This window comes from Leucoraja erinacea, chromosome 15, assembly GCF_028641065.1.
Source record: "Leucoraja erinacea ecotype New England chromosome 15, Leri_hhj_1, whole genome shotgun sequence".
Classification (NCBI taxonomy): Eukaryota; Metazoa; Chordata; class Chondrichthyes; order Rajiformes; family Rajidae; genus Leucoraja; species Leucoraja erinaceus.
Window position 1 is genome coordinate 39,595,658 of NC_073391.1, and position 16,395 is coordinate 39,612,052.

The 16,395-nt window shown below is 42.9% G+C and overlaps 1 protein-coding gene across 1 annotated transcript; it reads left to right on the top strand.

Moving 5' to 3' along the window:
• Positions 1-5,309: 5,309 nt before the first annotated feature.
• Positions 5,310-13,634, top strand: LOC129704243 (CDGSH iron-sulfur domain-containing protein 1-like). Its single transcript, XM_055647244.1, has 3 exons — positions 5,310-5,463; positions 8,944-9,146; positions 13,219-13,634. Exons 1-3 carry the CDS (start codon positions 5,439-5,441, stop codon positions 13,306-13,308), a joined length of 318 nt encoding a protein of 105 aa, XP_055503219.1. The 5' UTR covers positions 5,310-5,438; the 3' UTR covers positions 13,309-13,634.
• Positions 13,635-16,395: the final 2,761 nt, after the last annotated feature.

Genomic DNA, 16,395 nt, shown 5'->3' on the forward strand with positions numbered 1-16,395 from the left:
GAAACGTCACCCATTCTTTCTCTCCAGAGATGCTGCTGGTCCCGCTGAGTTCCTCCAGCATTTTGTGTCTACCTATACAATACAGGAACTGTGTAGACAATTCTTCTGACATTTTCAGAGGCTGTACATTCATCGTTACACAGTGTTCACTACAAATTACCCAATTTTACCACACACCCTTGCCACTCATGTGATCCCTGGCCTGAAATCCATTCCCTTATTTTGAGGGGCTTCTCCACCACATTCATCCCCCAAGTCCAGCATCGAGTGGAAGGACTGTGGACTGTTGCTCTCCCCCACAGAGCCTTGGCGTTGGCTGAACCAGGCTTTATTAGTGCGTCCCTCAGCACGTACCACTGCAGCGGGCCAGTCGGCAACATTCCCCGACAGCAGTCTCGCTCTGCTGGGAGGTCAACAAAGCTCGGGCAGACCAAAGAGTGTCTTTGTCTTTCACCGAGTTTATGACCTTCCAGCAGCACTCAATGTCTGTCTCTGAATGTGTCCCTGGGGACAGTCCATAAATCACAGAGTAATATTTACAATAATGCTTCAGCAGATCCTTTGTAATTTAATGACTTGGTTCTGTGTTTCATTGTCACCCACATCCTCAACCGCCAGAGGGAGAGGGTGAGATTCACAGTGCAGGATTGTGTAAGGATCAAAGTTTTTTGTGTCAATCTTCCGTGTAAACCATCATCTGCAGTTCCTTCCTACATCTTTTCCTACTTCCTGGCGACATGAATGAATGAATAAGTTTATGAATACGATTATTGGCCAAGTATGTACACATACCGAGAATTTGCCTGGGTGCTCTGCTAGCAAGTAACAACACGACATACAGTAATAATTAAGAATGACACATAAAACATTAAACATTAATAATAAAACATTATAGTTTAAACATGTAAATGAAATAAAATACCAGAGCAACTACTCGTGGAAAAAAGCTGTTTTATATCTTGCTGAGGCAGCTTTGACAGCCAAACCATGCTGTGATGCATCCCGATAGGCTGATCCTCAATATTTTCAGTAGTGTTTCAGCAGATCATTTGCAATTTAATATATTGGTCATGCTTTTCATTGTCACCCTCATCCACAACCACCAGAGGGAGAGGTTGAGTATCACAGTGCAGGAGTGTGTAAGGATCAGTTTTTTGTGTCTATCTTGGTGGTATCTTCCTGCACCCTTTTCTTTCCTCCCGGCGACACAAAGAACGGCAGATACTGCACAAGGAATTGCAAAATCTTGGGTAAAGAATGAGGAGTTGTAAAATCTTTAAGCAAGACACAAAGAGGTGGAGTAACTCAGCAGGTCAGGCAGCATCAGTGCAGGGGAATGGACAGGTGATGTTTCAGTCAGGACCATTTCTCCTAGCAACCAATCTAATATAGGGTGATTTCACCAAATGTCAAATGAGCGTAGATCCCCCTTCACGTGACCGAAAATTTTAACTGGAGGACATATCTCAGTTTGGTACATGTTAGTGAATGGGGAAACACGCACTTTCCCACCCGTTAAAAACATCGAAAACGGCCGATATTTGAGCTGAAATTTTCTGTGCTAGTCGGGGTGACCGTGAAGCACAGCGACCTAAATTTTAAGGCAAAAAAAAAGATAGAAAGTAAGGTAATTACAAGAGGGAACTGAAGGTAGAAAACAGCGGAAGTGAACAGCCGACATTTGCCGTGGTGATTTAAAGATCCAAAATATCGGGAATTATCGCGTTTGCTCGCTGAATTTCATCAAAAGTAAGGAATTATTAACTTACTTTTGATGAAATTCAGCGAGCAAACGCGCTATAAGATCTTTGTATTTGACCATTGGTGAAATCACCCTATACTCTGAAGAAGAGCCCTGACCCAAAACATCATCTCTCCATGTTCTCTGAAGATATTGCTTGATCCGCTGAGTTACTCCAGCACTTTGTGTGGTTTTGTTTGTAAACCAGCATCTGCAGTTCTTTGTGCCTACATGAAGGAACCTTGTATATGTATAAACTCTGATTTAGAATCACCACATTTTCCTTCGGGTGAGAGTTAAAACCTCTTGAAACAAAGCATCCCAGATAAAGAAACCATTTTGGCGAGCCGAGACAGTAGGGTGTGCAAAATTCTTTATTTTAGAACGAAAATAAAGTAGTCACCAGAGACAAGATAGACAGATAAATATAAATGATGCTTATTCTATTCGCGTGGCGCTAGAATGAACAGTGATCAGAAAAACCCCGCGAAAACGCTCCCGCGCCAGCCAATCGCAAGGGTTCGATATTAACAGGGCCATCGCTAGGTGCCGCTACACCATGCGATGCAGAATCCTCCAGCATCCTCTCTTCTATACTCCAATGCCCAAACCTGATTACAGTGCAATGGACATTCCATGCCATTTTCTGAAATTAATAACCGGGTCAATGCAAAACAAATTTTTTTTGAGGTGGGGGGAAATGAAAACAGCGAACATAAAACTGTGATTGCAACCTATGCATTTCCTTTAGACAAAAGGTTCAGACATTCAGAACTATGTCTTATGATGATATATTGTAAGTCAAGTCAAGTCAACTTCATTTGTCACATACACATACAAGATGTACAGTGAAATGAAAGTGGCAATGCTTGCGGGTTGTGCAAAACAACAGAACAGAACCAGTATTTACATTAAAAAAAGAAGACACAAAACAAGACACAAGCAGGCACACTCAAGGAATTTGTTTTCAGGGGGAAATAAAACCAAACCAAAAAAAAATACTGGAGTAACTCCTCGGGTCAGGTGACATCCCTGGAAAACGTGGATAGGCGGTTTCGGTTCTGGACCCTTCTTCAGACTTTTCTAAAAGCAGAGGCAATTGATTCGCCAAACCCGCTTAGACTGGGCATCAGGAACTGGGTCGAGATGGGTAGCTGTCCGCTTGAGTTTGATGTACAGCTCTGGAGTACACCTAGCCCACAGCTAACAAGGGCCTGTTTCCTTTATTATCATAACCATTTTGCATTTCTTTCATTCATTTGTTCTATATCTCTCTATATCCCCATTTATATCTCTCGTTTCCCTTTTCCCTGACTCTCAACCTGAAACGCCACCTATTCCTTGTCTCCAGAGATGCTGTCTGACCTGCTGAGTTACTCCAGCTTTTTATGTCTATCTACAGAATTCGGTTTACTGTCCCTCCATATTTACAGGAGTGATTCAGCAGATCATTTGCAATTTAATGAATTGGTTGCGACTTTCATTGTCACTCTCATCCACAACCACTAGAGGGAGAGTTGGAGTGCCACAGTGCATGAGTGGATTAGGACCACATAACGAGCCATATATATATATTTCAAAATATACTTTATTCGAGGAATAAATATATACAATACATGATCCTTACAAAACTCCATCCGACATTCTCTCAGGCTATACAAACATTCAATACTGCTTACACAAATTTATCCCCACACCCTTGCCACTCATATGGCCCACTGGGTGGAATCCCTTCCCTTATTTTGAGGTGCCTCCACTGCACCCTGCCCCACATGTCAAGCTGCGGAAGGACCCTAGATTATGGTCCTCCCCCACCAGCCTTTGCGTTGGCTGCTCCAAGCTTCAGTGCGTCCCTCAGCACGTACTCCTGCAGTCTGCAGCGGGCCAGTCGGCAACATTCCCCGACGGACATCTCGCTCCGCTGGGTGGTCAACAACGCTCGGGCAGACCAAAGAGCGTCTTTCACCGAGTTGATGACCTTCCAGCAGCACCCGATGTCAGTCTCTGAATGTGTCCCTGGGAACAGTCCGTAAATCACAGAGTCCTCGGTGACAGAGCTGTTCGGAATAAACCGTGACAGGGACCGTTGCAAACCTTCCCAGACTCTCTTTGCAAATCCACACTCTGCAAAGAGGTGGGCATACCGAACCATATATAGCCATACCTAGAGTACCTCCACCAATATCAAACCTGTAGTCTCCATGAAAATCTCTGACAATTTTGTATTCCCTAGGGATACCACTGTGTGGGACAGTGGGGGGTATACTCGCCTGCTCAGTTTGGACCAGGAAAGAATGAATGAATGAAACTTTGAACGAATGAATGAAATTTTGATGAATTAAATTTTGAATGAATGAATGAATGAAACTTTAATGTCACATGGACCTAGGGTACTTGGGCACAGTGAAATGTTTTGTCTTGCATACAACCTAGGCAGTACATAAGTGTCACCACATGTTGGCGCTGACACAGTTACAATCAAAGATTATAGAGGTAACTGTGTCAGCGCCAACATGTGGTGACACTTATGTACTGCCTAGGTTGTATGCAAGACAAAGCGTTGGTTACAATCAAAGATTATAGAACTCTATAATCTTTGGTTACAATAGGACTGAACAGTCCTATCGACCGCCAGCGCAGAACGGAGCTCCCGTCCGCCGTTGCGGAGCTAACCAGTTCATTTTTGTATCTGTACCTCATCTAACTCGTGAATACGATGTTAAACTTGACTTCTTGAGGACTGTTAGAAAAGAAACATAAAATTATTCAAAGAATAATTATTCCCAGATTTATTTTGTTTACATTTAATTTTACTTGTAAAGATACAGCATGGAAGCAGGCCCTTTGTTCCACTGAGTCCATGCCAACCATTGATTGATCACCTATTCACACTAGTTCTATGTTATCTCACTTTTGCAACCGCTCCTGACACACTAAGGGCAATTTTATAGGGGCAAATTAACCTACAAACCTGCACGTCTTTGCAATGTTGGAGAAAACTAGAGCACCAGAATGTGCAAATTCCTTACAGACAGCACAAAGTCAGGTTCAAACCCTAGTTTCCTGTAATGTGATGCACCAGCCACAACGCCATGCTGCCCTAGCCTGGTTTGAAGAAAGTTCCCAGCCCAAAACGTCACCTATCCATGTTCTCCAGGGATGCTGCCGCATCTGCTGAGCTACTCCAGCACTTAGTCATGAAAACAGGTCCTTCAGCCCAACTTGCACACACTGGCCAACATGTCCCACCTACACTAGTCCCACCTCCCACGTTTGGCCCGTATCTCTCCAAACCTGTCCTGTCCATGTACCTGTCTAACTGTTTCTTAGATCTTACATTTATTTGATGGTCATTTTTGTGTAAACCCAGCCTGTGCAAGTTCCTTATTTCTACAATATATGTATTTTTGATTATTTATTACTTTGCTACAGGTAGGGAATTGGCTGCATGTTGTGCAATGACCTTCAATGGCGTGGAACCAGATATATGATCTTTGCTTGGAACCCTTGGAACTTCCAGGGGACGTGGGCGGAGCGCGCTGCGGCTGACGTCAGAGGGCGCCCGGCGACTGACGCCGGGAGATAACCGAGTCCCCGTGACGTCAGGCGCCGGGTCAACCTTCCATTTGGGACACGTGACGCGCGGCAGGCTGTTACTTTGTTGCCGAGCCCGGGCGAGGTTGGAATTGGCCGAGTGATGGGGAGCAGTACAGCGCTGAAAGGTGGGGAGTGGGCGAGGGGGGGTGGGGGAGGGAGATGAGGAGGAGGAAAGCAAAGGCAGGCCATGCATGCCCTCTTTTACCATTGCATGCAAGGTAACGGCCGCTTGGACGGGGGTTATTTCCTGCAGAGCAGCTGGAAAGCCGCTCTGTTTGAGGCGGAATGCAACCCTCCCCGGGCAATGGGGAACTCTCTCTTTCCCTCTGCGCCCATGCATCAGACGACCGGGTCCCATTGTATTGCCACCGCCTCTGCCAAGACCACTGAAGGAGGCGTGCGACCCTTCCCTTGCGAGGCCGGCCCCGATTCCCTGCTGTGAACCGTCGCGGCGCTGCACGCACATAGACCATGCACTAATGTCACCTGGAAGGTCAACCTCACCTCCTCAAAACAACAGCGCCGAAGTCCCCTGACCCGAAACGCCTCCTATTCCATTTTCTCTAGAGATTCTACCTGGCCCGCTGAGTTAATCCTGCATTTTGTGTCCCTTCGGTTTAAAGCAGCATATGCAACTCCTCCCTAAATATCACTGAAGAACGCCATATCTCTTGGCCTGGAAAAATAAACTGCCAGATAGACACCAAGAAAAAGCTAGAGTAACCCAGCGGGACAAGCAGCATCTCTGGAGAAAAGGAATAGATGACGTTTCGGGTCGAGACCCTTATTCAGACTATCTTCGGTTTAAAGCAGTTTTCTGCAGTTCCTTCCTAAACACAAACCCCCACTGGCGGCAGGTAGCAGCCCCTCGGGAGTATCAATAACGGTCTAGAATCCTCCTCGGACATTTATTCTGCAGTTTAATACATACATGCCAGTCGGCTCCTGAAATCGCGACAAAATACCTATCTCCAGATCAAAGACGACATGTGGCTGTGGGAATGACAGCCACGTTTTCCACCATCGTTCACGTGTCTCTCTCTCTCTGGAAGACCATCTTCCTTGTGCACGTTACACAGCGCAATAACACTTCGAACTAGAATGGTGTAAAGTTCCTTCTCAGCAGAGATGCTGCCAGTCCCGCTGAGTTACTCCAGTTTTTTGTGTCTATCTTCGGTTTAAATCAGCATCTGCAGTTCCTTCCCACACATGGTTAAAAGTCTGAAGAAGGGTTTCGCCCCGAAACGTCGTCTATTTCCTTCGCTCCATAGATGCTGCTGCACCCGCTGAGTTTCTCCAGCATTTTTGTGTACCTTCCATTTTTCAGCACCTGCAGTTCCTTCTCAAACACATGGTTAAAAGTCTGTCGGTTTTGTTGGTGGGATGCATTCACTTTGAAGGTGCATTGGTTATTATATACGTTAACGTGCTTGGTGGCTGATACAGCCTGAATACAGACCAGGTCACGCAGTGTGTATGAAGGAATTAAAGATGCTGGCTTAAAGCGAAGATCAACACAAAAATCTGGAGTAACTCGAGATAGACTCAAAATGAAAGGCCTGGATAGAGTGAATGTGGAGAGCATGTTTCCACTAGTGGGTGAGTCTTTGTCCAGAGGCCATAGCCTCAGAATAAAAGTACATACCTTTAGAAAGGCATTGAGGAATACTTTCTTTAATCAGAAGGTGGTGAATCTGTGGAATTCTTTGCCACAGACGGACATGGAGGTCAAGTCAATTGATATTTATTAAGGTGGAGATTGACAGATTCTTGATTAGTACAGGGGTCAAGGGTTATGAGGAGAAAGCAGGAGAATGGGGTTGAGAGGGAAAGATAGATCAGCCATGATTAAATGGCCGAATGTCCTAATTCTTCTAGAACTTGTGAAAATGCTGGAGTAACTCAGTGGGTCAGGCAGTCAGGATGCTCCATAATTTTGTGTCTATCTTCAGAACACACAGCGTTGGAGTAACTCAACGGGCCAGGCAGCGTCTGTGGAGTGAATGGATAGGTGACATTTAGGGTTTAAAGTCTGCTGTAGCCACTTAGCTGCCCACGCCATCATCGATTCACGCTGGTTCCATCCTAGGCTCTCGCCAGCTTCCTGTTTGCCTTGGCTTCCAAAGTTCAACTGTTCAAATAGTAAATAACCTTGGCTTAAATTGAGGGGGGGGAGTGGGGAGGGGGGGAGTGGGGGGGGGGGGGGGGGGGGGAATACGTTATTTTGTGTTAAACAAATCATATACTTTAGTATTAACTGTAGTCATACATTAATTCATGCTGTCAGTAATTCATGTACTTTTGCTTTTGGATGATTTATTAAACTTCATTAACGACCGTCCTATTGACTGAACAGATTTATTTGTTTTAAAGATCTGCAGCAGATTTTGAAAATCAAAGGCATTCTCTGTGTCCTTGGTGTTATTGAGAAATAATCAAAGAGGGTGAAAGGCTCAATGAGATAGTCGCCTTTCACCTCTGCAAAACCTTAATCAGGCCCTGATACAATATTGTATTTGGCTTTGGGCACTATGTTTTGGGAAGAGTTTTTTGGGCCTTCAGGTGACAACAGCACAGATTCTGTATTTTGCTTCATTTTGACAATTGCTAAAAAAAATTGGATTGTATTTAACTTTCCCAATTTGTTAAATAGATCTTTAGAATGTAAGTCCATAGATGTATTAATATGACAGGACAGTGTTTTTGTACAAATCTTGCCACTACAAGTTATGAAACCAATTTTATGAAGTCCAACTGCTGAATTGCAAGCTAATGGCACAAGTTATGTGCTTGTATTCACCAATGTTTCATTAACAAGTAACTTGGTGAAATTGTTTCAAGCTGATGGCTCCTTCGGTTGGCTGTGAATAGATCAGAAATCTGCATTGATTGATGCAGGTTTTTAGCTCTTTTTATTTATTTTGCTGTTTCTGTGTTCTTCGTTGGAATATGGGCAGAAACCAGAGCACCCGGAGGAAACCCAGGCGACCACAGGGATAACATACAAACTCCATACAGACAGCACCCGTAGATCGAACCCGGTTCTCTGGCGCACTAAGGCAACAAGTGTACCACTGCGCCATTGTGGTGCTCATGTTGTTGTTATATGAACAGTTTGCAATGTTTGAGTTGGATTTTATATTCCGTAGTCTATGGTGCTACCTTTCCAAAAGTTTTTTGGTGTTGCATACCATACACAAAGTATGCAAAGAGTCGCCACATATAAAGTTACAAGGTGTTCAGGTAATCGATAATGATTTATTATTAATGTTTTACGTGTCATTCCTAACTGTCACTGTATGTCATGTTGTCATTTGCGGGCAGAGCACCAAAGCAAATTCCTTGTATGTGAATACTTTTCAAAAAACATTTTCATTCATTCATGTAGCCCCCCAATGGTCCCTCTTTGTTCTCCGCCCCCCCCCCCCCCCCCCCCCCCCCCCCGTCCAGTCCCCTCGTTTGTCCCTCTCCCCCCCCCTCCCCCCCCCCCCACGCCGGGTTTCGCTATGTTCATAACAATATTCACTTTGTCAAATAATGTAACAAGCTTCATAATTTCATTTTAATCCACCCACCATTATCTCTGTTTTTTTCCCCTCACACAGAGTGGGCTGCAGCAATTTCACTGACAGTCGGTGCTGCAGCTGTTGGTTACGTGGCATACAGAGCTTTGTATTCAAGAGACAAGGGCTGTAAGTCTCTGGTTAACCTAGACATCCAGAAGGATACACCTAAAGTAGTTCATGCATTTGATATTGAAGACATGGGAGACAAGGCTGTGTATTGTAGATGCTGGAGATCTAAAGACGTAAGTATTTTCAGTTCAGTTGCCTCATTCCATGTTGTGGGGACGTGGGAATCTACAAGGGAATCTCCAAGAAAGAGTTAGATATAGCGCTTGGGGCGAATGGAATTAAGGGATATGGGGAAACAGCAGGATCAGGGTACTGATTCTGGATGATCAGCCATGATTATATTGAATGGCGGTGCTGGTTCGAAATGCCGAATGGCCTCCTCCTGCACCTGCTTTCTATGTTTCTACGGTCACAAGATTAAACCGGTAGATTTATCCGAGAGAAAGGGAATGTCTGGGATGGTCTTCCAAGGGAGATAGTAACAGTAAATTGGATTATATTGATTGCATTTATGATAAAATTCTTACAAGCAAAAGTAATATCAGGACCGGTCACATGGACTAGGCTGATCTTTGTCAATTGTGTACATTCCTATGAGGTTTAGTTTATCTTCATATGTACCAAGGTACGGTGAAAAGGTTTTGTTGCATGTTAATCAGTCAGTGGAAAGACTGACATGATTATAATCGAGCTATCCACAGTGTACCGGTACAATATAAAGGGTGCATAACATTTAGTACAAGATAAAGCCAGTAAACTCTGATCAAATGGATCTCAACCTGAAACATCATCTGTCCATTTTTCTCTGCGGATGCTACCTGGATTGCTGAGTTCCTCCAGCACATTTTTTTGTTACTATTTGATTGCGTGTATGCCATGCTTTCACAGAATCATACAGAATGGAAACGGGCTTTTCAGCCCAACCTGCTCATGCCGACCTAGATGCCCCATGTATACTGATCCCACCTGCCTGTGTTGACCCATCCGCCTAAACCATTCCTATCCATGAACCTGACCAAATGCCTTCTATATGTTCCCAGCCTCAACGACCTCCTCTGGCAGCTCATTCCATACACCCACCACCCTCCGTGTGGAAAAAGTTGTAACTCACATCTTTCCCCAGTGTATAGATACATGATAAGGGAATAATGTTTAGTTCAAGGTAAAGTCCGATCAAAGATCGTCTAGAGGGTTTACCAAAGAGGTAGATAGTAGTTCAGGACTTCTCTCTAATTGTGGTAGGATGATTCAGCTGCCTGATAACAGTGGGGAAGAAACTGGCCCTGAATCTGGATGTGTGCGTTTTGTGCCTATCTTTGGTATAAACGAGATCTGCAGTTCCTTCCTACACAAGAAGACTCTTCCTCTCTTCCACAGGGGAAGAGAATTCCAAAGATTCACTACTCTCTGAGAGAAGAAATCTGTACACACCACAAATATAAATTAGAAAGCCTCTTATAATTAGCTTTGTCCCCTTATTTGTGACTCTCATATTGGTAGAAACCTCTCAACATTTACCCTGTCAACATCCTTTGGATTCTGTGCTTGAATAAAATCACCCCCCATTCTTCTAACTCCATGGATTACAAACCCAAACTGGGAAACCTTCTCAGAAAGAACAACCTTCTCATTCAAATAATTAGCCTGATGAATCTCCTTTGGACTATTCCAAAACATACAATATCCTCCACAGACAGGAGGAACTGCAGACGCTGGAATCTTAAGTAAAACACAAAGTGCTGAAGTAACTGCGGGTCAGGCAACATCTATGGAGGAAATGGATAAGCGGTGTTCCGGGGTTATACCCTTCTTCCGAAAAGTTACTTGTTCAGTCTCTCCATGGATGCTGCCTGACTTGCTTTGTTGCTCCAGCACTTGTGTTTCACTGCTGTATCCTTTTTTGGGTTTGGGGACGAAAAGTGTGCACAGTATTTCAGGTGAGGCCTTAGCGCCACCTTTACAATAAAGAAAAATCTTCCATTTACTGGTACTGAATTTCCAACCCCTTTGCAATAAAGGCCAACATGCCTATAGTCGTAACTACTCGTTAAACTTGCCTTCTAGCTGTTTGTGAGTCATGCACGAGAAGCACTCGTTCCCTTGAGTTGGAGATGTTCCTACTTGTCTGAATAGTATGTATATAATTAAGAAAGCAAGAAAATAAATCATTGTCACTAAAATAATACTTGTTTGTATAAAGGTGACAAGAACAATGAAAATCAAGTTGAATAGAAATTATAGTCTGACTGGTGATACATATTCCTTTTCTCCAGAATGCTGCCTGACCTGCTATTACATTTTGTGTATCTCTACTGATATATTTTGATTTTTTTTAAATCTCACGAGCCCAAAGTGAATTGACTTCCCTCATTTTAATAAGGTATGAACATTCAGTCAGTCCCATTGAGGTTCTGAACCCAAGATGTTGATGTCAATTAAAATGATTTCATAGACCCGATTGCACAGAGGAAAGACTGTTTTATATCTGGGGTGCCCCCTTCAAAATTTCTAAATCTTCAAAATGTATTAGATGCATAGAGTCTCTTGCCCAGAGTAGGTGATTCGAGGACCAGAAGACATAGGTATAAGGTGAAGGGGAAACGATTTAATAGGAATCTGAAGGGTAATTTTTTCACACAAAGGGTGGTTGATGTATGGAAAAAGCTGCCACAGGAGGTAGTTGAGGCTGGGACTATCCCAACGTGTAAGAAACAGTTAGACAGATACTGTGTAGGGAAGAACTGCAGATGCTAGTTTAAATCAAAGGTAGACACAAAATGCTGGAGTAACTCAGCGGGACAGGCAGCATCTCTGGAGAGAACGAATGGGTGATGTTTCAGGTTGAGACCCTTCTTCAAATACATGGACAGGGCAGGTTTGGAGTGATATGGACCAAGTGCAGGTAGGTGGGACTATGACCTTACCATCTCTGGACCGACTATTTAAACCCTGATTCTGTGTCACTACAATAGCAAAGCCTTCCCACTCCAACCCTTGTTTCTGTACTGCCCGTTTATTGGTCTGATAGTTTAGTTTAGAGGTACAGCACGGAAACAGGCCCTTCGGCCCGCCGAGCCTGCACCGACCAGTGATCTCCACATATTAACACTATCTCCACACACACAACAATTTTCATTTATACCAAGCCCATTAAACTACAAACCTGTACGTCTTTGGAGTGTGGGATGAAGCCGGAGCTCCTGAAGAAAACCCATGCACTCGTGGGAAAAACATACAGACTCTGTACAGACAAGCACCCATAGTCAGGATCGAACATAGGTCTCTGCCACACTCCAAAGACGTACAGGTTTGTGGATTAATTGGCTTTGGTAAATATTGCAAATTGCCCCTAGTGTGTAAGATAGTATGTAAGATAGTGCTAATGCACGCAGGTCGCTGGTCGGCGCGGACTCCGTGTGCTGAATTGCCTGCTTCCTCTCTATCAGCAGCAGAACAAGCCTGTAAATACAATATGTATTGATAATATATAATGAACACAAATTAAATAAATAACCACAGTACGAGTGCAAAAAAACTTGCCTTGCCTTGCCTCTTAGTGCAACCGAAGACGGCCCATAAAAGTTGATAGTTGAGCTTAGTGTTGTGTACTGTTCAGCAGCCTGATGGTTTTTGGGAAGAAGCTATTCTTAAAGCTGGTGGCCATAGTTTTTATTCTTACTCTATGTCCCTATAGTCTGCTGCTATCCTCTTAAATATTTACTATATTTTGATGTTATGCTATTTGTAAACCAAGTGCAGCTCTCAAATGGCAGAAAAGGACTGTGGTCCAAACACCAGTCTCCATGAGGTACCAATGTATATGTTCGTAAGTGAGAGGAACAGAATTAGGCCATTCGGCCCATCAGTCATGGCTGATCTATCACTCCCTTCCAACCTCATTCTCCTGCCTTCTCCCCATAACCCCTAACACCCGTATTAATCAAGAATCTATCTTGATACATGTTTCCAGACTAGAAAAACAAGCATTCACCATTATTTTCTATTTGTACATGAAACAATTATTGTCGGCTATCACTGCCTCAGTAATACAGAGACTTCAGTTTTGCTTGTTAGTTGACTATATTTCAATCATCTGAAATTTCTTTTGGCAATCCTAAGCTGCATTATTTTCCGACAACTAGTTCAATGAATAATAACTGTATTGTATTTTATTAAGGTAAGCCCAGAGTTGGAATTATGGAACTAAAGCAGAAAGCTAACAATTTGTCTCTTTTTTAATTTCAGTTCCCATTTTGTGATGGGAGTCATACTAAACACAATGAAGAAACTGGAGACAATGTAGGGCCATTGATAATAAAGAAAAGGGAAGCCTGATTCAAGGATGATTTTAAAATCTGTAAAATGTGTTTTAATGCTCAAGTGATTGCTGCACACCACCTTTGCTGGTCTAAAATAAAATAGATGTATAAATGTGTGGTACAGACTTTAAAATTTCAGCACTGTTTGACAATGGAAACACTAATTTTGGGTAAGACCATTAAGATGTTCTTTTTAATGTCTGTTTTGTAATTTATTTGTGTAAAGTGAAATATATAGTGATACCATGTCAAATGATTTTCTTCAGAATGTAGTTCACAAAAAGAACATTATTTTGATCACTTTACCAGGGTCAAATGAATAAACGATTGAAACTTGTTTGACGTCTGACTTTTTCAACCTTCAGTTGAATAATATTTGCTTTGAAGATGGACACAAAATGCTGGAGGAACTCAGCGGGACAGACAGCATCTGTAGAGAAGAAGGAATGGGTGACGTTTCGGGTCGAGACCCTTCTTCAGACTAGAGTCGGGAAAGGGAAACAAGAGATATAGACTGACTCTAATCCAGGGGTTCCCAAATTTTTTCATCCCGTTTACCCCAGGCAACTTTAATAGCACATAACAATATTATTTCACTTATTTATGAACAACTAATGATGAACAGATACTGGTATATCAGAACCAAACACAGTCAGTCAATGAGAAAAAATATATACAAATCCAAAATCAACAAATTTACCCCCTGGGTAGGCGAAATTTACCCTCTGGGGGTAAATTTACCCCAGGTTGGGTACCCTTGCTCTAGTCTGAGGAGGGGTCTCGACCTGAAACGTCACCCATTCCTTCTGTCTATAGATGCTGCTTGTCCCACTGAGTTACTCTAGCATTTTGTGTCTATCTTAGGTTTGAACCAGCATCTGCAGTTCCTTCCTACACAATATTTACTTTCAGTTGGATTTAGAAAGATAAATCCTTATTCTTCAAGGGCCTGAGTTTATAGGAAAATACGGAGCTGGACCTGGTCTATTTCCAAAAATAGAAGTTTTTATTTATATAGCAATCATCATATCACTGTCAAGACATCCAAATTGTCTGTGCTGTGTGAATAATTGTTGAAGAGCTCTAATGTGGGTAATGAGGCTGACAATTTGCACACTACTAGCAATGTCAACGTCTGCTATTGTGGCTTTGAAACAAATATGGGCCCAGTCCGTGAGGAGATTCTACTATCTTGCCTTTCAGAGTTGTATACCAAGGCCTTCCATGTTAAAGCTAGGAAGCAGACATGATGTTGGATGTGAAATCTAAAGACAACACAGCCAACAACGCAACGCTCCCCTAGTACTGAATTGGAATATCAGCATTGTTTTTGTTTGCTGAAGTCTTTGTGACTTGTATCAGTAATCTTCTGCCTCGGGTACGAATATTTTCAGCTGCGGCTAAATTGACACCGTTGATGCAACAATAATAAAAGTGCCACTGTCTTCAACAACCTAAGTCTGAATTGACATTCTTCATATATGATCAATTTATTCTGTTACCTTTGCCATCATTCTCTAAACTAATTAAGATACACACAAAATGCTGGAGCACTCCAGCACTTTGTGTCTATCTTTGGTTTAAACCAGCTTTTGCAGTTCCTTCCTACACAATATTCACTTTGAGCTGGATATATAAATATAAATCCTTATTCTTCAAGGTCCCGAGTTTGTAGGAAAGTTCGGGGCTGGAAAGGACATTGGTCTGCACCTGGTCTGTTCCGCCAAAAAAAAGTTTTTATTTATATAGGAAGCATCATTTTGCTCCAGCATTTTGTGTCTACAGTGTAAACTAGCATCTGCAGTTCCATCCTTCGCATTTCATCTAAACTAATTAAGTTGGTCTGTTACCTCTTGATGAGATTAAATGATGCCCATGTGGTGGTAACATTGAAGTTATCTTTAAGGCCCTCGATGTTTCAACAATATTTTCCTGCATGTGGAGGAAGGAACTGCAGATGCTGGTTTATACCAAAGATATATTTTATACAGAACATGTAGACACAAAGTGCGAGAGTAACTCGGCAGGCCAGGCAGCATCTGTGGAGACAAAAGTCTGAAGCTGGGTCCCGATCCGATACGTCACCCATCCTTTTTTCTCCAGAGATGCTGCCTGACCCGCTGAGTTACTCCAGCACTTTGTGAATATTTTCCTGCATGTCTGTTCACAATTATCATGCTTCCCATCCATTCCTCAGTTGCTCCAAACCAGATGTTAATGTGTTTAATTTTCTTTTAAAACCTGTACATTTAAATAACAATAATGAAGCATTCAGTAAACATTACAAGAACACATAAAAAAAAATATATTGTAAATATGTAGGAAAATTTTAACAAATACAAAGGAGTAATCCTTTTTAAAGATTTTATGAAATGCAACATAGCCAGACAAATCCTTTTGCAGCAGTGGATATAGCTTGATATTTTGAAATATTTATATATTGTAAAAGGTATTTCCTGTGTATTTTGTAATTGGTCAATATAATGCAACATGAATGTTAGTGATAGTCAAATCCTTAATCGGGGCAACTGGATGGATAAGTAGATTTACTCTGCTGCTGCTGCTGAGGAAAATGGCATGAAGGTCTTCAAAACAAATATAATTTAAACTACATAGAACAGCACAGTAATGGCTTTGGTCCACAATGTCTGTACCGAACATGATGCTTAGATAAGCTCAATGCTGATGATGCTTCATTTGTCAGTTGTGTAACCGCACAGTGAAAATTTGCATATTTACACATGCAGGCAGGTTTTGGCGCCCTTCCCATAGTCCAAAGTCTGGTCCGCCTGGGCTCTCGTTCTATTGGAGCGGTTTCCCGATCCTGGTAAGCTCCAGGTTCCTACTGGGCCTTCCTCCATCGCCTTCGGCCGGATCGGCCCTCGAACCGACGTTCCTCTCGCCTCCAGGCCATCTTTGTTTCTCGGGAGCACCTCCTGCGGCCGACCTTGAAGGCGCTGGAGGCATTACCCTGCTTCAACCTTTCTAACGTCTCCAGCAGCTCCCTGCCGATACCGTGTTCCACCGAGCCTTCGGGTCTTCCGAGCAGGCAATGCGGCCACTGCACCTGTTGATCTAATCGCAAGTGATCCCTATCTCTCCA